The sequence below is a fragment of the Pteropus vampyrus genome, unplaced genomic scaffold (genome assembly GCF_000151845.1).
Source record: "Pteropus vampyrus isolate Shadow unplaced genomic scaffold, Pvam_2.0 Scaffold367, whole genome shotgun sequence".
Classification (NCBI taxonomy): Eukaryota; Metazoa; Chordata; class Mammalia; order Chiroptera; family Pteropodidae; genus Pteropus; species Pteropus vampyrus.
The window spans coordinates 953,491-973,301 of record NW_011889148.1 but is presented as its reverse complement, the minus strand read 5'-3'; the positions used below and the strand labels follow the sequence as shown (position 1 = coordinate 973,301).

Below are 19,811 nucleotides of genomic sequence, written 5' to 3'. Positions count from 1 at the left end.
CAGGTTTGTCCCCGAACCCTTAGCCTCCGGCCCAGGTTCAGAGTAGGGGCTCCGGGGACGCCTGGTGGTGGAGCCGTTTTCCTGCACCAATCGCTTCACCTCTATGAGCCTCCAGTTCCTGTATGTAAAAGGATAAAATTCCTGCCATTTATGTCATAAGGTCTGGAGAAGATCAGATGCGATGTTCCATTAGCTTGGAAGACATGTAGTAGAAACAATAATAGCAATAAATAACAATAAATAAATAGCAATAAATAAATAAGAAATGTATCAACTACTTTCTACGTGCCAGTCACTGTTTTAAGCACTTTGTATTCATTAACTTAAGCCATCTTTGCAACAACCCTACGAGGTAGGTACTTTATGAACCACTTTTTCTAATGAGGATAGCCGAGATACAACTGAGACGTTAAGAAACCTGACCTGGCAATACAGCCAGGGAAGGGAATGGGCCAGCACTCAGACGCGGGTGGTATGGCTGGGACCCTGTCCCCGATGTCATTATACTCCACTGCATCTCAACATGAGGGATGCAGCGGAAGGCTCCAGACAAGCAAGACAGGGAAGAAAGGCCAAAGGCTTCAGGCTCATGTGGGACTAGGGCCTGTCTCAAAGAAGGAAAGGCATCTCGCAGATTTTGACAGGACCGTGGGAGTGGAGAGGCTCCAAGGAGACAAAAGCTGAAGAGAAAAACGAAGAAAAGAAAAGCAGCTGAATGCACCCTTGCTCGAATCCCACGCAGCCCACGTACCCTTATACATTTCTTCATCCAGCTCAATCTCAAGGGCAGCGGCTGCCTGCTCAATCCAAGAGTTGTGCAGACAAGCCTGGAAGTTCCGGTACTCCGCTTTCTCAATCTGTCGAGCTAAATGGATTCGCTCCTGGGGGGAAGGAACAAAGTGTTCATCTGAGAGAGGGTTCAGGCCTCTGCGAGGAAAGGTCTCAATTAAACTCTGTGTTTCTAAAAAACGCTCTTGAGATGAATGGCTCCCGATAAAAACGCAGAGGGCAATCATTACACGGAATCACAAGAGCTGCTTTCTGAACAACAAACCTTTGGAACGGGCCCCCCTGGACGCCCGCCTCGGTCAGACTGCCAGTCTACAGGTGTCAAAGGGAACCACTTCCCAGGCACTACGGCTGGCTTCTATGGCTGAGCTGAGACCCTGAAATACCCCAACAGCTTGAGTTAGGGCCCAGCTCTCAACCACAGGGACAGCAAACTCACAGAACCGCCTTCCCTCTCTTTCATGTTGTCCTTTGCCAAAAACATTTCAACTCTCCCTCCCGTGAGCGTTGGGATCAGGACTCAGTGACAGAAAATACCAATGAAAGGGAGAGACCTTGTGACGTGGGGTAGAGGAGTCACAGAGAGCCAGGCTGGCTCCCAACGCTGCTAACAGGAACCTCCCACTGTCCGCCCTCACCGTCCACACCTCCCCAAGGGGCCAACATTCCCTTCGAGCCAGAGGAGCCAACGGTCCTGGACTGTTCCGTGCTTCTTCTGCTCCCTCAACTCCCCGAATTTCATCTCCTCTTCACCTCTCCACATCTCTGTGTGCAGGAGGCGGGAGGAAAGCTCATCTCCCACCAATGTGAACACGTGTCCACCAGCCCCACAGTGCTCCATTTGTACCTGAACCTGGTACAGGTACATGGGCTTGGCCTGCCTCACGAGCCAGTGGACCTCTACGGAGAATCCACCCTGCTTTGCTACCTGACACACTCTGGCCCACAGCAGCACCCACTCGGAGAAATGTCTGCCAAGTTAAAACATAACCCAAAGGTAGGAATTATTGGCATCTGCTGCAGGCACGTGACAAACCCTGAGTATCTACCTCGGCAAGGCACGCTGACCTCACTTCCCTACAGCCATCCCATGGGACATCAAAATCAGGAAGCCGTGCTCACTGCCATTGTCCTGAGGAGGGGGGCAGTGGTGGAGGCTTTAGGGGTAGACAGTGAAGGAAGGGTTCAGGAAGAAAATTTTTCACTTTTGGCCAATGGCCCTTCCTCCCTTCCTCCTTCCTCCACAGCGCCCCCATTACTGAATCTCCGTTTGGCTGTTGGCAGAACCATCACTTAGTTCCCAAGGGTCGTACTGTCGAGGTGAGGGTGCGGCACGACCTCTCCTCTCGTTAGCACGGAGCTTTTAACTTCTTTTTACCTTGACGGCGTCCATGTACTTTGTCTGCACAGGGAACAACGGGATGTCCTCATCTTTCTTGAGGGTTTTGTAAATCTTCTTAAAGTTGATCACGTCTTCAGGCCCAATCAGCATCAGGCTGAGACCTTCATTGGTAGCCCGAGCAGTTCGACCACTTCGGTGGACATAAATCTCCGAAGTGCGAGGGACCTGCCAAAGGAGGAACTGGGAGGTCACCACGAGGCCATCACTAAGCACTGCTCTTCCCCACAGGGGCAGCGACCCAAAGCTGGACCCTCCTTCGTCTCAGCCAGGCAGCTAGAAACCTCTCCAGCACTGTGGACCGATCCAGCCCTTCTCCCTCAGTCCCACATTCAATCTGTCCCCAGGTTTATTGCCCGTTCACTGTGAAGCCTGCTCTCCCATGCCCCTGTGCCCTGGTTTAGGGCCTCATGACCACAAGTGGAAAATGGCTGTCATTTCTTATTTGGTCTCTAGTCATCCCTGCCGCAGCTCAAAGCGGCCAGTGTCATCTTCCTGACTCAAAGCTCTGACCATTATCCTGCCTCTAAACACTCCAATGGTTCTTCATTAACTCTGCATGGATGACTGATGATGGTAATCAAAACCAATATTTATGGATTACAATCCATAATCGTGCCAGCCAATTCTAAGCCCTCTGCATGCATTATCCATTAATTCCTCAAAATAACATGAAATGGATGCCTCTAAGATTACTCAAACTATAGGCCAGGAAGAACCGCTTAGACCTAGGAGGTACAGCAAGTGTGTTTCAGTGCCATTGTTTGTAAAGTGGGAGCAATAATGCTACCTATGCTTTTTTTAAAGCATAAAGCACTAAAAAGGAAAAATAATAATGCTAGAAAAGCTACCATTTACTGAGTACTTACACTGTGCTTGGTGCTTCCTCAGCATCAGTTCATTTAATTCCGACTACCCTAAGGGGTAGGTAGCATTATCACTCCCACTTTACAAACAAAGACACTGAAACCAGAGACGCTAAGCACCAAGCCCAAAGCTAACCAACTATGAAGCAGCCAGCAAGCATCACACCCTAGAAGTGTGGCTCTGGAGCCCATACTCCTACCGCCACTCTATGCGAACCTCACTAGGTGTACACACTAACATTAACGCTGGTACCAAGAGCAGCTAACACCTAAGTGCTGATGATGTGCTACACGGCTTTCTGAGCTCTTCACATGGAATGACTTAATTTTACCTTAATAAGAACTTTAGAAATAAACAGTAGAGTAACTGCCATTTAACAAGTGAGAAAACAGGTGCGAAGAGACTAAATAACTTGCTCAAGGTTACACGGCTGGGATTTAAGCCCAGGCAGGTGTTAACTAGCGTACTCTTCTACTCTCTACACCAAAGTAACCGTATTATATGCTCAACTTATTATCCCCATTTCACGGAAGAGACTAAGATGTCAGGTAGCTTGCCTGAGTAAAAGAGAGAGGGGCTCCCTGACATCAGAAAGTGCCAAGAGGTTTTGACAATAAACCTCACTACAGTGTACCGAAAGTGACAGCAGCTGGTCGGTCACTAGATGGCAGCAGTATTCTCTGTTGCCTGAGACCTTGGGACCAACAATTCCTCCTCCCTCTCCCAACTGTGGCTTTAAAAATTCCTCCATCTGATGCTGGGAGATGCCTACAAGCTCCCTGATGCCCCTACCTGGTAATGGATGACATGCTGGACTTTAGGAATGTCCAGGCCCCGAGCTGCCACATCTGTTGCCAGGAGAACACAACTGTGGTAGAGAAAGAAAGCTCATTAATAATATCTAATAGCGATCACTAATCGAATTCTTACCATCTGCTGAGCACTCTAAACACTACAGTCCTTGCAAACACTCTATGAGATAATGTTATTTCTCTTTTATGGATTTAGAAACTTAGGCTCAGAGAGATTAACTTCCCAAAGTACATTTATGGCTACGCGGTTATGGAGCCAGGATCCAATCCTGGGTCTCGATGACCACAATCACCAAGTCACTGTGCAATACTAAAGACCGCCTCAGGTGAATTAAATGGAGCCACACATATTCTAGGTCAAAGACTGCATCTTCTATCACCCGCCCGCTTGCTTCCCTCCAGTCAGAGAGATGTCACCGCTTTCCCTCAAACATGTCAACCATGCCCTCGCCTCTAAGTCTTCGCGCTTGCTATACTTAGGTCTTAAAAGGCCTTCTTCAGATACTCACATTTCCTTACTTTTCTTCCATTCTCTGCTCAAGTCTCACCTTACCAGAGAAGTCTCCCTGACTGCACACCCAGTCTACACAATTCCACATAACTTTACTACTCAGCAATCAGTACCACTTGGCAAACTATAGTCTACTTACTTTTCAATTTATTACTTCCCTCTATTGGAAAGTAAACTCCATGAGACTTTGCATTATTCACTGTGCTATTATCAGCCCCGAGAACAGCGCCTGGTTCAGAGTAAGAACTTGCTAAGATGTGTTGGGTGATGTTTCTTTATGTATGTAGTTAAAAAGTCAAAAGTACCTGAGATCTATCTTAAAAACAAGATTCTGGGCCTTCGGTGTCCCCAGTTACTGTATCTATGAGGTAGGACTGGGGAATATGATGCCAACTAAAGTTTATAAAACATTAAACCACTGCTCTAAGTCAAGGTCAGCAAACTTTCTGTAAACAGCCAGAAAGTAAATTATTTTTGGCTTTGCACATGACAGTCTCTGCTGAAACTACTCAACTCTGCCATTGGTGCAAAAGCAACCATAGTCGATACATGAATGGACCTTGCTATATTCTAATAAAACTTAATTATAAACATGCAGTGAGTAGAATCTGGCCTGAGGGCCATAGTTTGCTGGCCCCTGATCCAGTAAACCACTAACTCCACCTACCAATATTCAAAGGGAGGTAAACCAGATTTCTAGAAAGGAAACCACCCTGTAATCTGCCAAAAAACACTGTGGGAAAATGCCAATTTAGAGCCGGCCTCAACTTCCTGGGCCCTCATGCTGACAATGTGCTCCCCGCTGCCCGAGCACCAGACTGGCCCTACAGCAGACCGCCCACGACAGCACGCAGGGCACGGCACACGCTCCGGGGCTGGCCAGGCTCGTCCGAGGCCCAGCTCCTCCAGGCTGAGAAACCTCGGGCAAGCCGATTAGCTTTTCCAGACCTTACTTTTTTCGTCTATGAGAATAACGACAATAATAATAAATGGTAAGTATTAAAGCTAACATTTAGCAAGTACATACTAAATGCCAGGCATTATTCTAAACACTACACGTGTAAATTCACTTAATCTTCATATTAACCCTCTGAGGTGGCTTCTATTATCATTATGTTAATTATCACAAAACTGAAACACGGAGAAGGAATCTGACCAGCTAGAAGTGGCACGTCCAGGATTTGATCTCAAGCAGTCTGTTTCCAGTCTGTGCTCTTAACCATCAGTCTATTCTGCTTCATCTGAAATGTCAGCATATACTTCATCTGCTGTTAAGTGTTCAATAATAGTGGGTGTTACTGTCACCATTATTCGTTATTAAGGAAATTTCTGTTTGGCATTACTAGCAAACACACTAGATGACGGGGAGCCTGCCTCACACTATGCAAGAAAGGCATATCTTCTACTAATAAGGATCCCGTGACAGATGGTCGCTTCCAACCATCTCCCCACCGTCATGGCAACCTTGACCCAGTGGCTAGAGCCTGGGCTCTGGGGAAAAGCCTGACTTACTCTTCCAGACGGGCAAACTGCTCCAGGTTTCTGAGCCTCTGCTTCTGGTGCATGCAAGCATGCAGGGTCAGTGGCATGATGTCTAGGACCTTGAGGAGCCCAGAGAGGCGTTTGATGCAGGAGATGCTGTTGGCAAACACTAAGGTGCGGCCTGGATACTGCATCAGGAAGTAGTACAGATATAAGTCTTTTTCATCAGTCTCACAGTGGATTTTGGTCTCTGTCAGCGTCTCCACGGTGGCCTCATTTCTTGTGAGGTCAATGACCTTGGGCTTGCCTCTCATGCCAATCTTCTGCATGAGAAGGTCAAGTTTGGCGGTTTTGTCAATTTTCTTAGTGTGCTTCTTGTGAAGGATCCGAGCAGGAGCTTGATGTACCAGGGTCAGTGTGGCAGAAAAAACAAAAGTCTGTCTCTTTGGGTTGTATTGGGAATCACTGAGCATCTCTAGCAGCTGTGAGAGCTCAGCAAAGTGGCCTTTCTCAACCATCCGGTCAGCCTCATCAACCACCAGGCACCTGTAGAGCCAGAGACCCATATAAGCTGGTTAGTACCAGGTAAGAGAAATCATCTACAGCAGCGGTCCCCAACCTTTTTGGCACTAGGGACCGGTGTTCCTCTGAGAATCCAATGCCTGATGATCTGAGGTGGAGCTGAGGCGGTGAAGCTAGCGCTGGGGAGCGGCTGCAAATATAGCCGAAGCTTACTTAGCTCGCTCACCCACTGCTCACCTCCTGCTGTGCGACCCAGTTCCTAACAGGCCACGAACTGGTACCAGTCCGCGGCCCAGATGTTGGGGACCCCTGATCTACAGGACTCTACTACCACCCCACCACTCTCAACACACGCACACACGCATGCACACACACACGCACGCACGCACACACACACCCCCGCCCCATGACCACCCTCAGAGCCTCAACTAATCTCTCTCAAGCACGCTTGGTGTCCTAAAGGCCAAGATCCGGCTGGTACCATACTATGGCATTTTGTGGCAGGAGAAAGCATTGCACACACTACCATGTCGCCTCAGGCCCACTTCAGAACAGAGGATGAGGGAAAGGGAAGCTACTGTCTCTCACCTGAGCTGCCGAAGGTTGCTCAAATGAGGGTGCTTTTCTTTAACTAGCTCCCACAGCCGGCCCGGAGTGGCGATCACAATCTCGGGCTGGTGGTTCAGCATCCTCTGCTGTTTCTGTGTGGACATTCCACCCACCAGAATAGCAGTTTTAATTCCTATGGCATACAAAGCATAAGGGACACTGTTAATCAGCCTAGCTGCTCATTTTCCTCCACAGCTGATGCAGGCTCTCCCAGAGGAGCAGGGGCATCAGTTACCAGCGCAGCTCCCCACCAGAGGTGCTAAGAGCTCAACCGGCCTGACTTGGTGCCACTCAAGGACTTTAAAAGGTTTCTACGAGCTGGGCCTTGCCTACTCCCCCAACCTCATTTCCTTCTACTTCTTCCCTTCCAACCACAACAGAAGGCTAGATGTGAACCCATCCAACACTCTGGGAAAACTGAGCAATGGTGCACCACCATGCTGGGAATAAAGTTACCTGTAGCTGTGACACATCTTCCCTGGGAAGCGCTGTCCATTCCCCTCAACTAGCATTAACCGGAATCTCCTCCAATGCCTAGTGTTGTTCTCCCTCGTGGAGGACTCCTCAAGGTATCCGGTGTGAAAGGGACAAGCAGAATCATGCAGGCAAAGTGCTTAGCAAAGTACTTTGCATGCAGTAAAAGCTTGGTAAATAACTGCTTTTGCTATAAAATTAAAATTCCCACTGTAGCCCTTCCCAGAGAAAACTCCCTGAGAGAATTAAGTTCTAATGCCCTAAGGCAAAGGTTGGCAAACTTTTTCCTAAAGCGCCAATTATAAACATTTTTGGCTTTGTGGGCTAAATGGTCTGTTACTACTAACTCTGCTCCACCCTGCCTCGGTCATACAAAAGTGGCCACAGACAATATCTAAACAAATGGGTGTGGCTGCACTTTATTTACAAAAACAGGTAGTTTGCCAACCTCTGCCCTAAGCATCCACTGAATCCAATAAATTAATTTCCTATGTATGTAGAATGGCGTGCATTATATTTCGTTCTTGGGGGAACTGAGAAAGTGTCACTCAATTTTCTGAAGGGTTTAATTCTCTGGCAGATGAGAAAGGTTTCCCATACAGGGCAGTAGCCACAGCTTGATCACTTGTGCCACCCCAGCATCTAGGACTCTCAGGAAATACTCATTAAATGGCGCTAAACCTCACCTGTAAACCTGGCCACAGCATCAACGTGTTGTCTGACCTGGACAGCCAGCTCTCGAGTGGGAGTCAGAACCAGCCCGAGCAGAGGACGCTCTGGATGTGTTTTAGAGGTGGCACTTTGGCCACCCAACTCTTGTTTTAGCTTTCCAGTTTGCTCTTCCTCAAACATTTCCTCTTTGTCCTCATCCTTTTTAGGGACAGCCTTCTCCCTGATCAAAGAAGAAGGTCCTTCACCGGCATCATCATCACAGAAGGGCAGCGCCTGGTCTGTGATGGCAGCTCCAGTCTTGGCTCTTGCCTTGCTGGGTGGTGCTGTAGCCTTCGTCCCAGCCTCACTGGGCAGTGCTTCACCCTCAATTCTGATTTCGTCAGACAAAGCTCCAGTCTCAGCTCCGACCTCAGTTCTGGTCTCGCCAGGTGGTGCTCCTATGTTACTGAGGGCTGGAGTAGGCTTCTTCACCTGACACTGCAGCACTAAATGGATCATTGGAATGGCAAAGGCAAGAGTTTTCCCACTTCCTTAGAAGGAAAACAAAACAAAACAAAAAGTGTGAAACAAAAGATGCACATACTTTTGTCTGGGGTTGTTTTACACAGAATAAGGAGGGATCCCTGACTACCCAGGTATAACCTTGAGCAACCCAAAGCTCCTCTGCTCTGCTCAGGTTCTGTTACGCTGCACCTGTAATTAGGTGGAGCTTGAGGAAAAGTCTGGTAGCCGTGAGGTCACCAATGATGAACTACAGACAAATGTCCAAAGAATGAATTCCTAAAGAGATGGGCAAGCTGTGTGTGTGTTTCATTGTTGTTAAGGAATAATGCATGGGGGGTGGGGAATGGGAATCTGTATAGTACGTTCCCAAGACCTTTCTTTGGTAGGGAAGGAGGAAATAAAAGAAAATTTTCTTAGCTTTTGAGAAGAATTTACATTAGCATACTTTTGTCTATGCTTGAATCTTTTTATCCTGGCCTTTGAATGTATACTGGGTCCAAATTCACATCATCTGGGTGGTCAAATAAACAAACAAAACAAAAAACCTCAAGCTGAGAACTTAAAGTAATTCTGAAGTTGTAATGTCCTAAGCAGAAGCAAATGAATGACCTGTGGAGAAAGAAATCTTTATCATAGGCTTCAAAGAAGTCTCACAAACAACTTTCAGAGGAAAACGAGCAGTTCAGGAAAAAAAATAACGCTCAAGAAAACAAGGTACTATAAGAAAGAACTATAAGGAAAAAAAAAGCAAAAACAGACTCAGAGAATTTCAGATAAAACAATACTTTTCATTAGAAACAATAAAAGATAGAAGACAGTATAACGACATCTATATTTGAAGAAGGCCTAAAAAACAATGGACAATCTAGAACTCTACATGGCAAAAACCTCCTTCAAAACAAATGGGAAATAAACTTTTTTAGATATACAAAAGCCGAAATAATTTATCGTCAGTGCACCTGGACTATAAAAAATATTAAAGGAAGTCTTTCGTGTGGAAGAAAAGATGGTATCAGATAGAAATCTGGATCAACAAAAAGAAATGAAGAGCACCAGAAAATGGTAACGTGGGCAAATATAAAAGATGTCTTTTTCTCATTTAAACTTCTTTTAAAAATAATTGACCATTTAAAGCAAAAATACTAAAAATGTATTTTGAGATTTCTAACAAAGGATTAAAAAAAGCATAGAGGAGAAATGGAAAAAAGGAAATACATTGTTGGAAGGTTCTTGTACTAAATGTAGAGTACGTTATCACTTGAAGATAGACTGTGATATATTAAAGATATAGACTGTGAACCCAAAAGCAACTACTACAAGGACATAATAAAGAGTTACAGTTAGTAAGACAATTAGAGACAAAAGTATCACAGAAGAGCATTCAACCCAAAGGAAGGTAGAAGAGGAAAAATAGTAACAAAGCTTAAGGGAGACTCACTGGTATTTGCAACACAGCTGAATCTCAAACAATCCTGAGTAAAAGAGCAGATACCCCTACGTCAAAAATACATACTGCATGATTCCATTATATAAAATTCCGGAAAATGCAAAGTAATCTATAGTGCTAGGAAGGTTCATCAGAGGTTGCCTGGGGATGAAAATGAGAGAGACCAGGGAAGGAGAGATTACAAAAGGGCCCAAAGTATCTTGTGAAGGTGATGGGTATATTCATGATCTACATGGGCAGTAGTCTGTCCATAGCCACACGTCTTCAATCTTGAACCTGCAGATTCACAACGTTCCATACAGATGGCCTGACAGGAGCTGCGGTATGAATCCAAGTGTCAGGCTCTAGCCACCGTGGCTCACAACCTTGCCTCTGCCTTCCAGAAACCCTCTTCCGGACCTCTGCACATACCACCGCACGGTAGCAGAGCGCTCCACAGCACAGAGGCCCAGTATGGAATCCAGGCACCAGCGCTCTCCGCTGTGCAGTTTTGCAGACGCCATCTATCCTCTGGGAGGCGGAGTTTCCACACCAGTAGATGGGAGTAACAATGGAACCTACCTCAGGGTGGTTGTGAGAACTGTGCTCATCAATACGATGCACTTAACACAGTGCATGACACATTTTAAATGCTAAGTAAATGTTCTATGTTGTTATTACCTCCATTCCTTTTCTGGGGCCTTCCTTGCTCTTCTAGAAACCCAAGGCACAAAGTGTCCGGTTAGATGGTCTAGTCTTTTGCCATACAATATAGTAATCTCTAGCCACACGTGGCTATCGAGCTCTTAAAATGTGGCTAAACTGAGATGTGCTGGAAGTTCAAAATACACATCAGATTTTGAAAACAGTATAAAAATAAGAATGCAAAATAGCTCATTAATAATTCTACAATGACATACTGAAATTTTTTATATAACTAGTTAAATATATTAATTTTCACCTGTTCCTTTTTACCGTTTTAATGTGGCTCCTAAGAAATTTAAAATTACACATGACTCACATTATGTGTGTATATTTCTACTGGTTACTGCTGGTCTAGTTATACTAAAAGTTTAGGCAGTTCAAGCTCCTCCCCCTAATCGGTAATTTAGTCTACTCAGTCAGCCAGCCTGTCATTGCGTAAGGCTTAGATGGCCTGGGGAATGTTTAAAGGAAACTTTAAATACAGCCTAGTCCTAACACTCACCTCCTGCCCAAATTTGTCTACAAAATCCACCCAAGGGTCATCTACCGCACATTCAAATCCTTCCAATGATAATTAAGTCACCAACTCCCAAAGCAGCCCTTTTCCTTTGGATAAATGAGAATCAGACACTTATTCCTTATACTAATGAAGATGTATCTCTCCAGAGGGCTAATCTTAGCCCTCTGAGCCATTTAGAAAAGGACCAAGAACAGGGGGAATAAACTACCATTTGCAAATCATTTACTACAGTAGTTATATTTAACCCACATAGCAGTAGGTGCTGCTGTTATCTTCATTTTATGATGGGGCCTATACAGCTCAGAGAGATGAACTAACTGCCTAGGGTACCAATCAGATACTGGCATATTTCGACTCAGAGCTGGTTGACTTCTGAAACATCTTCATTTAACACTGCTTTTGTGGTTATGTTCCCAACATCTCCCTCTGTCCCAGTTATCCAGCCTGTCAGCAGCCACAGGCTCAATCCAAAAGCAATCTTGCCCTGGGCCAGACAAGGGTGTCCTTACCTGTCTCAGCAGCCCCCAGGATATCCAGTTTGTCACGGATGGCAGGTGCCAACGTCAGAGCTTGGATTGGTGTAGGAGCAGAGAAGCCTAGAAAGCTGAGTGCTCGGAGAACTGGCTTAGGTACAAATAGGTCTTTCCAAGCTGATACATCTGCCTTCTGGTCACGCACCTCAGGCATCCACGTCTTTGCTTTTTTGGGCACCTTTGGAGTAGGACCCTGTGAAGGCTCTGATTTCTTTTTCTCTTTCTTTTTCTTCTTTTTTGGAACAGCCTGAGTCGGGCTCTCTGATGCCACCTCCTCTACTTCTGGATCGGGACAAACTGTGCCATCTCCCAGGGGCTCTGGCTCAGCATCTTCAGCCTCAAACTCTTTCTGGGCACTGGTTCCTCCAGTTTCCACATCTTTACTCTTCTTCATCTTTTTCTTTAAGGAGCTAGATTCTCCTTCCTCCTCTCCTTCTGAAACAGTTTGTGCTTTTCTCTTCTTGGGTTTCTCCTTTGAGAAGAGACTGGAGGGATTCTTGGCAGGGGAGACCAACTGGTAATCTGTGAGTTCCTCAAAGCACACCAGGTCATCCATCTGTCCATCCGCAAACATATTTGGGTCAATCTTCACCCTCTTCCATTTTCCCACAACCTTGATTCCCTTTGTCTGAAATTTGCCATAGTTTGGCGGCTTTGGCCTTGATTTTGTCTCCTTCAACTTCATGGTTGCTGAAAAGGAGAGAAATGTTCTATTAGGTTGGCGACTAAGAAGCATAGGCTTCTGAAACAAATATTTTTTAAGCAGCTGATAGTGTCAGGCCCTGCAAAGAAGTGAGGACACAAGATGGCTCTAACACTGATACTCCCAGCTAGAGAAGATCAAAAAAGGAAAGAAATACAACCATAAAGCAGGCAGTTTGGCTTGGAACGGGGGAACACAGAATGTGGAGCCAAGTCATAGTAGCTAGATTGAATTCTTGATCCAATGCTTACTGCTTGTCTGCCCTTGGAAATCCTGCTTAATTCTCTCAACTTCAATGCTCTCATCTCTTTCAAAGGAGAAGGGGCCTAATAATATCTAAGTCAGAAAATGTTTTGCACCACTAAATAAAATCATGTAAAGCATGGAGAAGGCCTGCCATACCCAAGCCATTTTGAAGGCAGAATAAGAATCTGGATTTTTTTTTTGGGGGGGGGGGGGGGGTGGTGCTGGGGGCTGAGGGGGCCAGCTTTATTAAAAGTGAAAAGAGCTATCTTCCTTCTCAAGTCTTGCCCCGGGAGGGCAAGGGCCTGTTCCACCATTCTGGCCTTTGACAAATGGCTCAAAACTCGTCCAGCTTATCCATTACATTTTAAGTGACTTAAAAACCATTTAAGCACGAGTAGTTTGAGTGAAACTCGATCGATGTTCTCCTTTTTCAGAAAGGCTAAGAAAAACAGACCCTGTGGAAAAGACAAAGGTGAATCTCGATGCAAAACCCGATCACCACTCTCCAGCTCTGAGTCTGTGGTGGGCCTACTGCTGTTAGCCTCAGGTGTCTCATTGGATCCTTACGCAAATACAAAACAAGTGACGCACGTCCAAAACCCATGAGCGTGGCGCCTCGCGAGGCGAGCACGGCCGCACGCAGGAAGGTTCGCCCACCGAACCTGCTCGCCACCGTCACAAACCACCTGAATTCAACAACGGACGTGGGGGATGGTCACGCACATGGGGAAGCGGAGTGCGACCTGCAGAGCAAGCGGGATCCCTTCTCCTCGCTGCGCCAGGCCCCGCGACTGGCGACAGCGCCTCGGGCACACGGAGAAGCCGAGGCGGCCGAGCCTTGATGCCCACAGAAGGGGCTCCGGCGTGAGGCCGGCAGGCTGCTTGACCCGGCGAGCGGCCGCCCTCTCTCGACCGGAGCGAGACCCAGTGGCCTGGAGAGGCCTGCGATGGGCGCCCGAGAGCCCTCCCCCAGCTCCTCTCGGGTGCCCGCCCCAGCCCCGCTCCAGCTCCGCCACGAACCGTGTGGAGACGCCGTCTCAGCTCACTCGGACGCCTGCTCAGCTGCCGCCCCAGAAAACCACTCAGCGAGCCCTCAGCTGCAGCGCCGACCGCAGTTCCGGGGCGGGGCTTACGCTCCAGCACGCGGGCGCGCTGCGGCAGGAAGTCCCGCCCCCATTCTAGACGCCGCCACCTGATTCGCTGCCGCACGGGATGGCCGGCTTGTGCTGTGCGGAAGTGGAAAGCAGGAACAGGCTGCTCGGACCGTGCTCTTTCTGGGATTAGGGAGCAGGAGGGTCCAGTGAGGGTTGCTGTGCTCCAGCCGAAAGGGCTCTACGCCAACTCACGCTCGGGAACCGACGTTTTCTGCGTTCTTGGTCTAGTATTAGTGCAGTGGCTCTCCACGTGTTGAGTAAATACTGTGTGCTTGGAGACTTGCGAACGTTTTAGCATTTAATTTACAACCCAACCAGAAGACTATTGGAGGTGCTATTTTCCGTAATTTTTTCCTGCCTCGTTTATTGTTTGCTGATGGTTAGGATAGGTCCACCTGACTGTAAAGCCCAGGCTTTAATCACCAAGCTAAACTGGCTCCTTTGCTTTATATAGAGAAACCAGCTTCCCAGTAGGTAATCACCTTTTTATGTGGGTGTCATGGGACCATCTGGGAAACCTTTCCCATACACTGTGTCTGATTACCTTGGAAAGTCCTAAAGGACAATGGGGGAATTCACCAAGCCCAGGTCAAGTGAGCCTCCCCACTGTGGAATGGGGCTTAACTCATCTCTTGGGAGAACTTGCCAGTGTGTCCCCGAGAGTCTAGGTAGCATAGAGCCTATGCCCAAGTGATGCTTGAAGTCTGATGGCAAGAGACCAGAGCTGTTCCTGATGGCAGAGTGAGGAAGAAGGGGCTGCATGTTCCTGCATGGCAGGACAGTTTCCTGTCTCCTGTGGGTCAGTTACACACTTGGAGAGTGAGCCCTGACTGTTAACCTTTTGCACTGACAGTAGGACTTCTAAAAGGATTTACCTTGTGGCTTGGACAATGGGAAGCAAAGGGGTACATGACCATGAATATGCCCTTGTGGGATCAAAATATGTGAAAAGACATTTGGGCTCACCTGCAAGAACCCAAGTAGCAGCATTTGCTGTGTGTTCTAAACAATACCCAAGGCAACTTCCAAAGGAGTCTGGAGCAATCCACCAGAATTCTCAACCAGTGAAAGACTAGCAAATTGATTATATTGACTCTCTCCCTGAGAGTGAGGGTTCTAAATATGCCTTGGTTTAGGCGGACATTTCCTCTGACTTAACCCAAGCTTTCCCCTGTTGCCATGCAAATCAGACAGCCACCATCAGGGTATTAGAAAAGCTTAGTACCATCCATGGTGCATTGGGATATGTTGGAATTAGATTATCCTGAAGAGCAGCCTACACTCACCCCATGCTCACATTAGCAAGGTAAAGGTGAAGTCTCTCTGGCTATGAGCCTAAAATGAGAATGACCCAGCTGGTTAATTTTGTTGCTAGACACTTGGACAGAGAGCCGGGACACTGAGGCAATAAACAGGAAGTAGCGTTTATTGGTGCCGGCTTGGGCTGGGGGGATTCTCATTCAAAGGCTGAGCCCCGAGCAGAGTGTTAGGCATCTTATACTTCTTCCTGTTCGTGCTACACAAGGAAAGTGTATTTTGATTGGTTGGCGGGCCGTAAGGGGCGTGACCGACCAAGACCGGTGATCTGTGCGAGGTCACCTGTGACACTGAAAAACCTTCAACCTTTATAGGAAGCAGTTAGCTCCACCTCCGCTGCCACAATTTGATGGGGTTCGACGTCATCCAGGGTGCGACTATTTAGCCTGCTGAAATCCTCAGCAGCCAGCCTCAGTAAGGACAGGACTTCAAACTCTGCTCTGTGTTATCAGGCAATTACCTCCCAAGGTAGGCAGGGGCCTGGGAAGTGGGGAAGGGAGGGAGCAACAGGGCTTCATTCAAGGGATCCCTCTTGACTGCCTTCCAGGGCTACTGTCACTGAGATCAGAGGTGACTGTGCTGGGAAGGAGTTTGAGCCCACATTTACCCTGAGACTTTGGGAGCAATGTCTTGTCCCAAACCAGGTTACTCTCAAGCCGTAAGACTTAAGCTGGGTAGGGGGCAGTGGTCAGGGATCAGGGATGGAATATTAGAGATGAATAGAACCCTGGACATCAGGGAGCCCAGCAAAGTCATTAACTTAAAAAGTCCGTGTGGATTTGAGGGGTGTGTTGAAGTGGCCCACAGACTGCCATAGGACAGAGGGCAGGGCTCAGGGCAACAGAGAGGCGCCCCCATCCATACTGCAGTCCATCACAAATCAGGCCCAGCACTTCTAATTTTCACACTCTTTTTCTGGGGCAGATTGTAGTGACCGTGGGCTGTGTACCAAGTGTTCCCACACTGCCACCAAGATGTCAGCTAAAGCCATAGAGAGCGGGGAAGGAGTTGCCACTGACACCTTCCTGCAGGAGTTTCAGTCGAATGGTGAGTGCCCTCAGGGAGGTGCTGGAGGGGGAGGTGGCCCAGGGCTTGGGGTGCATGGTCCAGGGCAAAGGGGACTGAGTTCTGGCCTGGAGCTACCACTAAGATATTCTGGGCAAATCTCTGCCCTTCTGGGCCTCAGCCTGCCCCTCTGTGAAATGAGGGACCTCCCAGCAGGTGGTGAGGTCTCTCTCTCTCTCTCTGTCTTCAACTTGAATTTATCTCCAAATGTTCCCATCACCTCTAAGCTCAGCTGCCACTGATGTACCCTCCCCATATCAGAGTTCCGGGTGCTTCAGGAAATAGCAGAGGGTACTATGGGGGGACCTCTGGGCCTCATGCCCTCCTTGGGGGCCTAGAGCCTTGGCCTGTGGTCCCACAGCTGCCCACCCTGAGTGTCCTCCTCTCTGCTTCTCTTCCAGAGGAAGATGAACCCTCCCAGTCATCCTCTGCTGATTCTACTCCTGAGGAGCCCCTACAGGGGCTCCTCCCTTCAGAGTCCGATGGAGATGGCTCTGGCTCCACAGGCACGCCCACAGACACGCCCACAGACACACGCAGGAATCGCTTCCGCACAGCAGGTAACTGGTCCCTGGGCTCCAGTCCACCAGCCCTCACCCCACCCTCACTGCTCAGCTCAGCCTTCTCAGTCGTCAGCATTAAGGTACTCGTTCCTGATGGCATCTCTACTCCACCCACTTTGTCAGAATAAAGGGGATGACGTGAACGATGCTGCAGTCAGAGGGGCTGTGCTTCAGGTCCTGGTTCTGCTGCCTACTTGCCAAGTGACCCAGAACCAGTCACGTGACCTCTCTGGGTCTTGATCGGGTTGTTTCTAAGTGCAGGGGTAGGATTATGTTACTTCTGGGTCTCCCAGCACTAGATCATATCTGATTAGCTGGTACAAAGACCGTTCACCCTGGCTCACTCTCTGCACAAAGGTCAGCCGCTCAGGCCCCTGAGCAGCTGGCAAGCGCAGGCTCAGGCTCAGCCCCTTGCCAGTTACAGTCCACTGCCAGTGCCCTGACCTGCTGGCCCCACCGCACCCAAAGCCTGGGTGAGTTTCGTTTCTTTAGTCCTGCTCCTCCCTTGATACCCAGGGCCTGGTTGCTTATTTCCTCCAAGGGCACATCTTAGCAGAGCAGTCTCACCCGGAAGTGGGTCCAGCCCAGGGACAGGACAGCAAAAGGTGCCCTCTATTATTTATTTATTTATTTTTAGTTGTGATGAATTATGTACAACATAAAATTTGCCAATGCGACATTTTTAAGTCTACAGTTCCATAGTGTTAAGTACATTTGCACTGTCATAAAACCAATCTCCAGAACTTTACCTTGCAAAACCGAACCTCTGTACTCATTAAACAATATCTGCCCACTCCTTCCTCCCCCAGCCCCTGGCAACCACCATTCAACTTTCTGTCTCTACGAATGTGACTACTCTAGGGACTTCACATAAGTGGTGTCAACGTAAGAAATGTCCAAGCCTGTGGAGAATTTTTATGAGTTTGTTTGAGCCAAACTTAGGACTTAAGTCAGGGCAGGATCTCAAATGCCCCGGAAAATAAGTTTCACAGCTTCTTTTATACATTTGAGATTAAGCAGGGGATGGAAGGAAGATGACGTGGAGGTGGGAGGGAGCGAGGCGGGGATCGGAGTACAGGATAGTTAACAAGATCACGTGCTCTCTTGAGGGTCACTGCCCCCTCTAGGGGTGTCACTTCTGGTATTTCAAAGGTGTGTTAACCTAGGTGCCCAAGAACAGTGGACAGGCCCGCTGAAAACCTTTCACTGCAGAAGTTATAGGCCTGAGGCGTGACCACCTACCACCTGCCCAGTTAGGAATTTTAATCAGATCGCCCTGTGAGTTTACTTTCCATAGGACCCCTTTTTTTCATCTATGGTGGGATCATATAGTATTTGCATGATGAGAAGATACTTGAAATAAGCCAGTTTTTTTGTAACTGGCTTATTTCACTTAGCATAATGTCTCCCAGGTTCACCCATGTGTCAGAATTTTCTTCCTTTTTAAGGCTGAATAATATTCCGTTGTATGTAGATACCACATTTTGTTTCTCCATTTATCCATCTATGGATACTTGGATTGCTTCCACATCTTGGTTATTGTGAAAAATGCTGCTATGAACATAGGTTACAGGTATCTCTTTAAGATCCTGCTTTCAGTTTCTTTGGGATTATACGAGAATTGGGATCGCTGGATCATATGGTACTCCATTTTTAATGTTTTGAGGAATTGCTATACTGTTGTCCATAGCTGCTACATCATTTTATATTTCCACCATCAGCATATAAATGTTCTACTTTCTCTACATCTTAGCCAACCCCTGTTATTTCTTTATTTTTTTTATAGTAGCTATAGTAATGGGTATGAAATGATATCTCATCGTGGTGTTAATTTGTATTTCCCTAATGACTGGAGATGTTGAGTATCTTTTCATATTTAGTGGCCATTTATATATCTTCTTGGAGAAATATCTGTTCGAATTCTTTGCCCATTTTTTAAATTGGGTTATTTGGGTATTTTGTTGTTGTAGGAATTTGTTACATATTCTGAATACTAACATCTTATCAGATATATGCTTTAGAAATCTTTTCTTTCATTCCGTAGGTTGCCTTTCCACTCTGTTGATTGTGTCCTGTCTTAGTTAATTAGGGCTGCTCTAATGAAATGCGGTGGACTGGTAGCTTATAAACAACAGCAATTTGGTTCTCATGGTTCCGGAGTGTGGGAGATCTAAGATCAAGACACCAGCAGATTCGTGTCTGGTGTGAGCCTGCCTCCTCGATGGCCATCTTTCCGCTGTAACTTCATGAGGGGAAGGAACGAAGCGGCTCTCTGGAGTCTCTCTTACAATTTCAATCATGAGGGCTCTGTCCTTGTGAACTAATCACCTCCCACCTCCAGCTACCATCACATTGGGCATTAGATTTCAACATATGAATTTGGGGGAACACAAACATTCAGACCGTTGCATGTTCATGCACAAAGGTGCTCTCTTGGTCCATACTTCTTTCTCTGAAATCCTCAGCGCCTTCTTGCTCACAGGCCTGTGCCTGGCACCGGGGGAAGCAGCAGTGAATGAGGCTTGGCCCTGGACTTTAGAGAGCTCAAAATCCAGCAGAGGAGATGGAGGACAACATTGCCTTGTAGCTTCAAAGAGCAGAATGGAGCCTTTTCAAGGTGGCACCCTTCCCATCTGGAGCGGTACAGGGCCATGCTCCATCCACCTGTGTGTGCTCAGGATTCAGCCTTCCCCTGGAAAGCAGGCGGGGGCTGTTCTCGCCTCCGATTCCAGTTCCGGGGCCGCTTTCTCGCTGTGACAGCAGAGGGGGACGCAGTGGGAGGCCGGGGCAGCGCATTCACAGACTTTCTCTTTGTTTCCAGCCACGGTTGCTGCAGCAGTTACTGGAGGAGGTGAGTCTCTCTGGGAAGAGGTTCAAACCCCCGTCTGCCCCTGGCCCTGGGCCTCTGAGTAACCAGCCTTGACCAAGCCCAGGGTTC

At 47.6% G+C, this 19,811-nt stretch overlaps 1 protein-coding gene across 2 annotated transcripts; it reads right to left on the bottom strand.

Moving 5' to 3' along the window:
• Window positions 1-315: 315 nt before the first annotated feature.
• DDX24 (DEAD-box helicase 24) lies at window positions 316-13,914 on the bottom strand. Of its 2 annotated transcripts, none has more exons than XM_011379613.2 (8): window positions 13,498-13,674; window positions 11,802-12,515; window positions 8,152-8,667; window positions 6,971-7,124; window positions 5,891-6,406; window positions 3,848-3,923; window positions 2,168-2,356; window positions 316-881 (listed from the first exon to the last, which is right to left on the bottom strand). In XM_011379613.2, the coding sequence occupies exons 2-8, from the start codon at window positions 12,508-12,510 to the stop codon at window positions 588-590; spliced, it is 2,454 nt and encodes an 817-aa protein (XP_011377915.1). In that variant the 5' UTR covers window positions 12,511-12,515; window positions 13,498-13,674; the 3' UTR covers window positions 316-587. The 2 variants fall into 2 exon arrangements, with proteins under 2 accessions (XP_011377915.1, XP_011377914.1); XM_011379612.2 differs by lacking the exon at window positions 13,498-13,674 and adding an exon at window positions 13,795-13,914 and having other exon boundaries at window positions 334-881.
• Window positions 13,915-19,811: the final 5,897 nt, after the last annotated feature.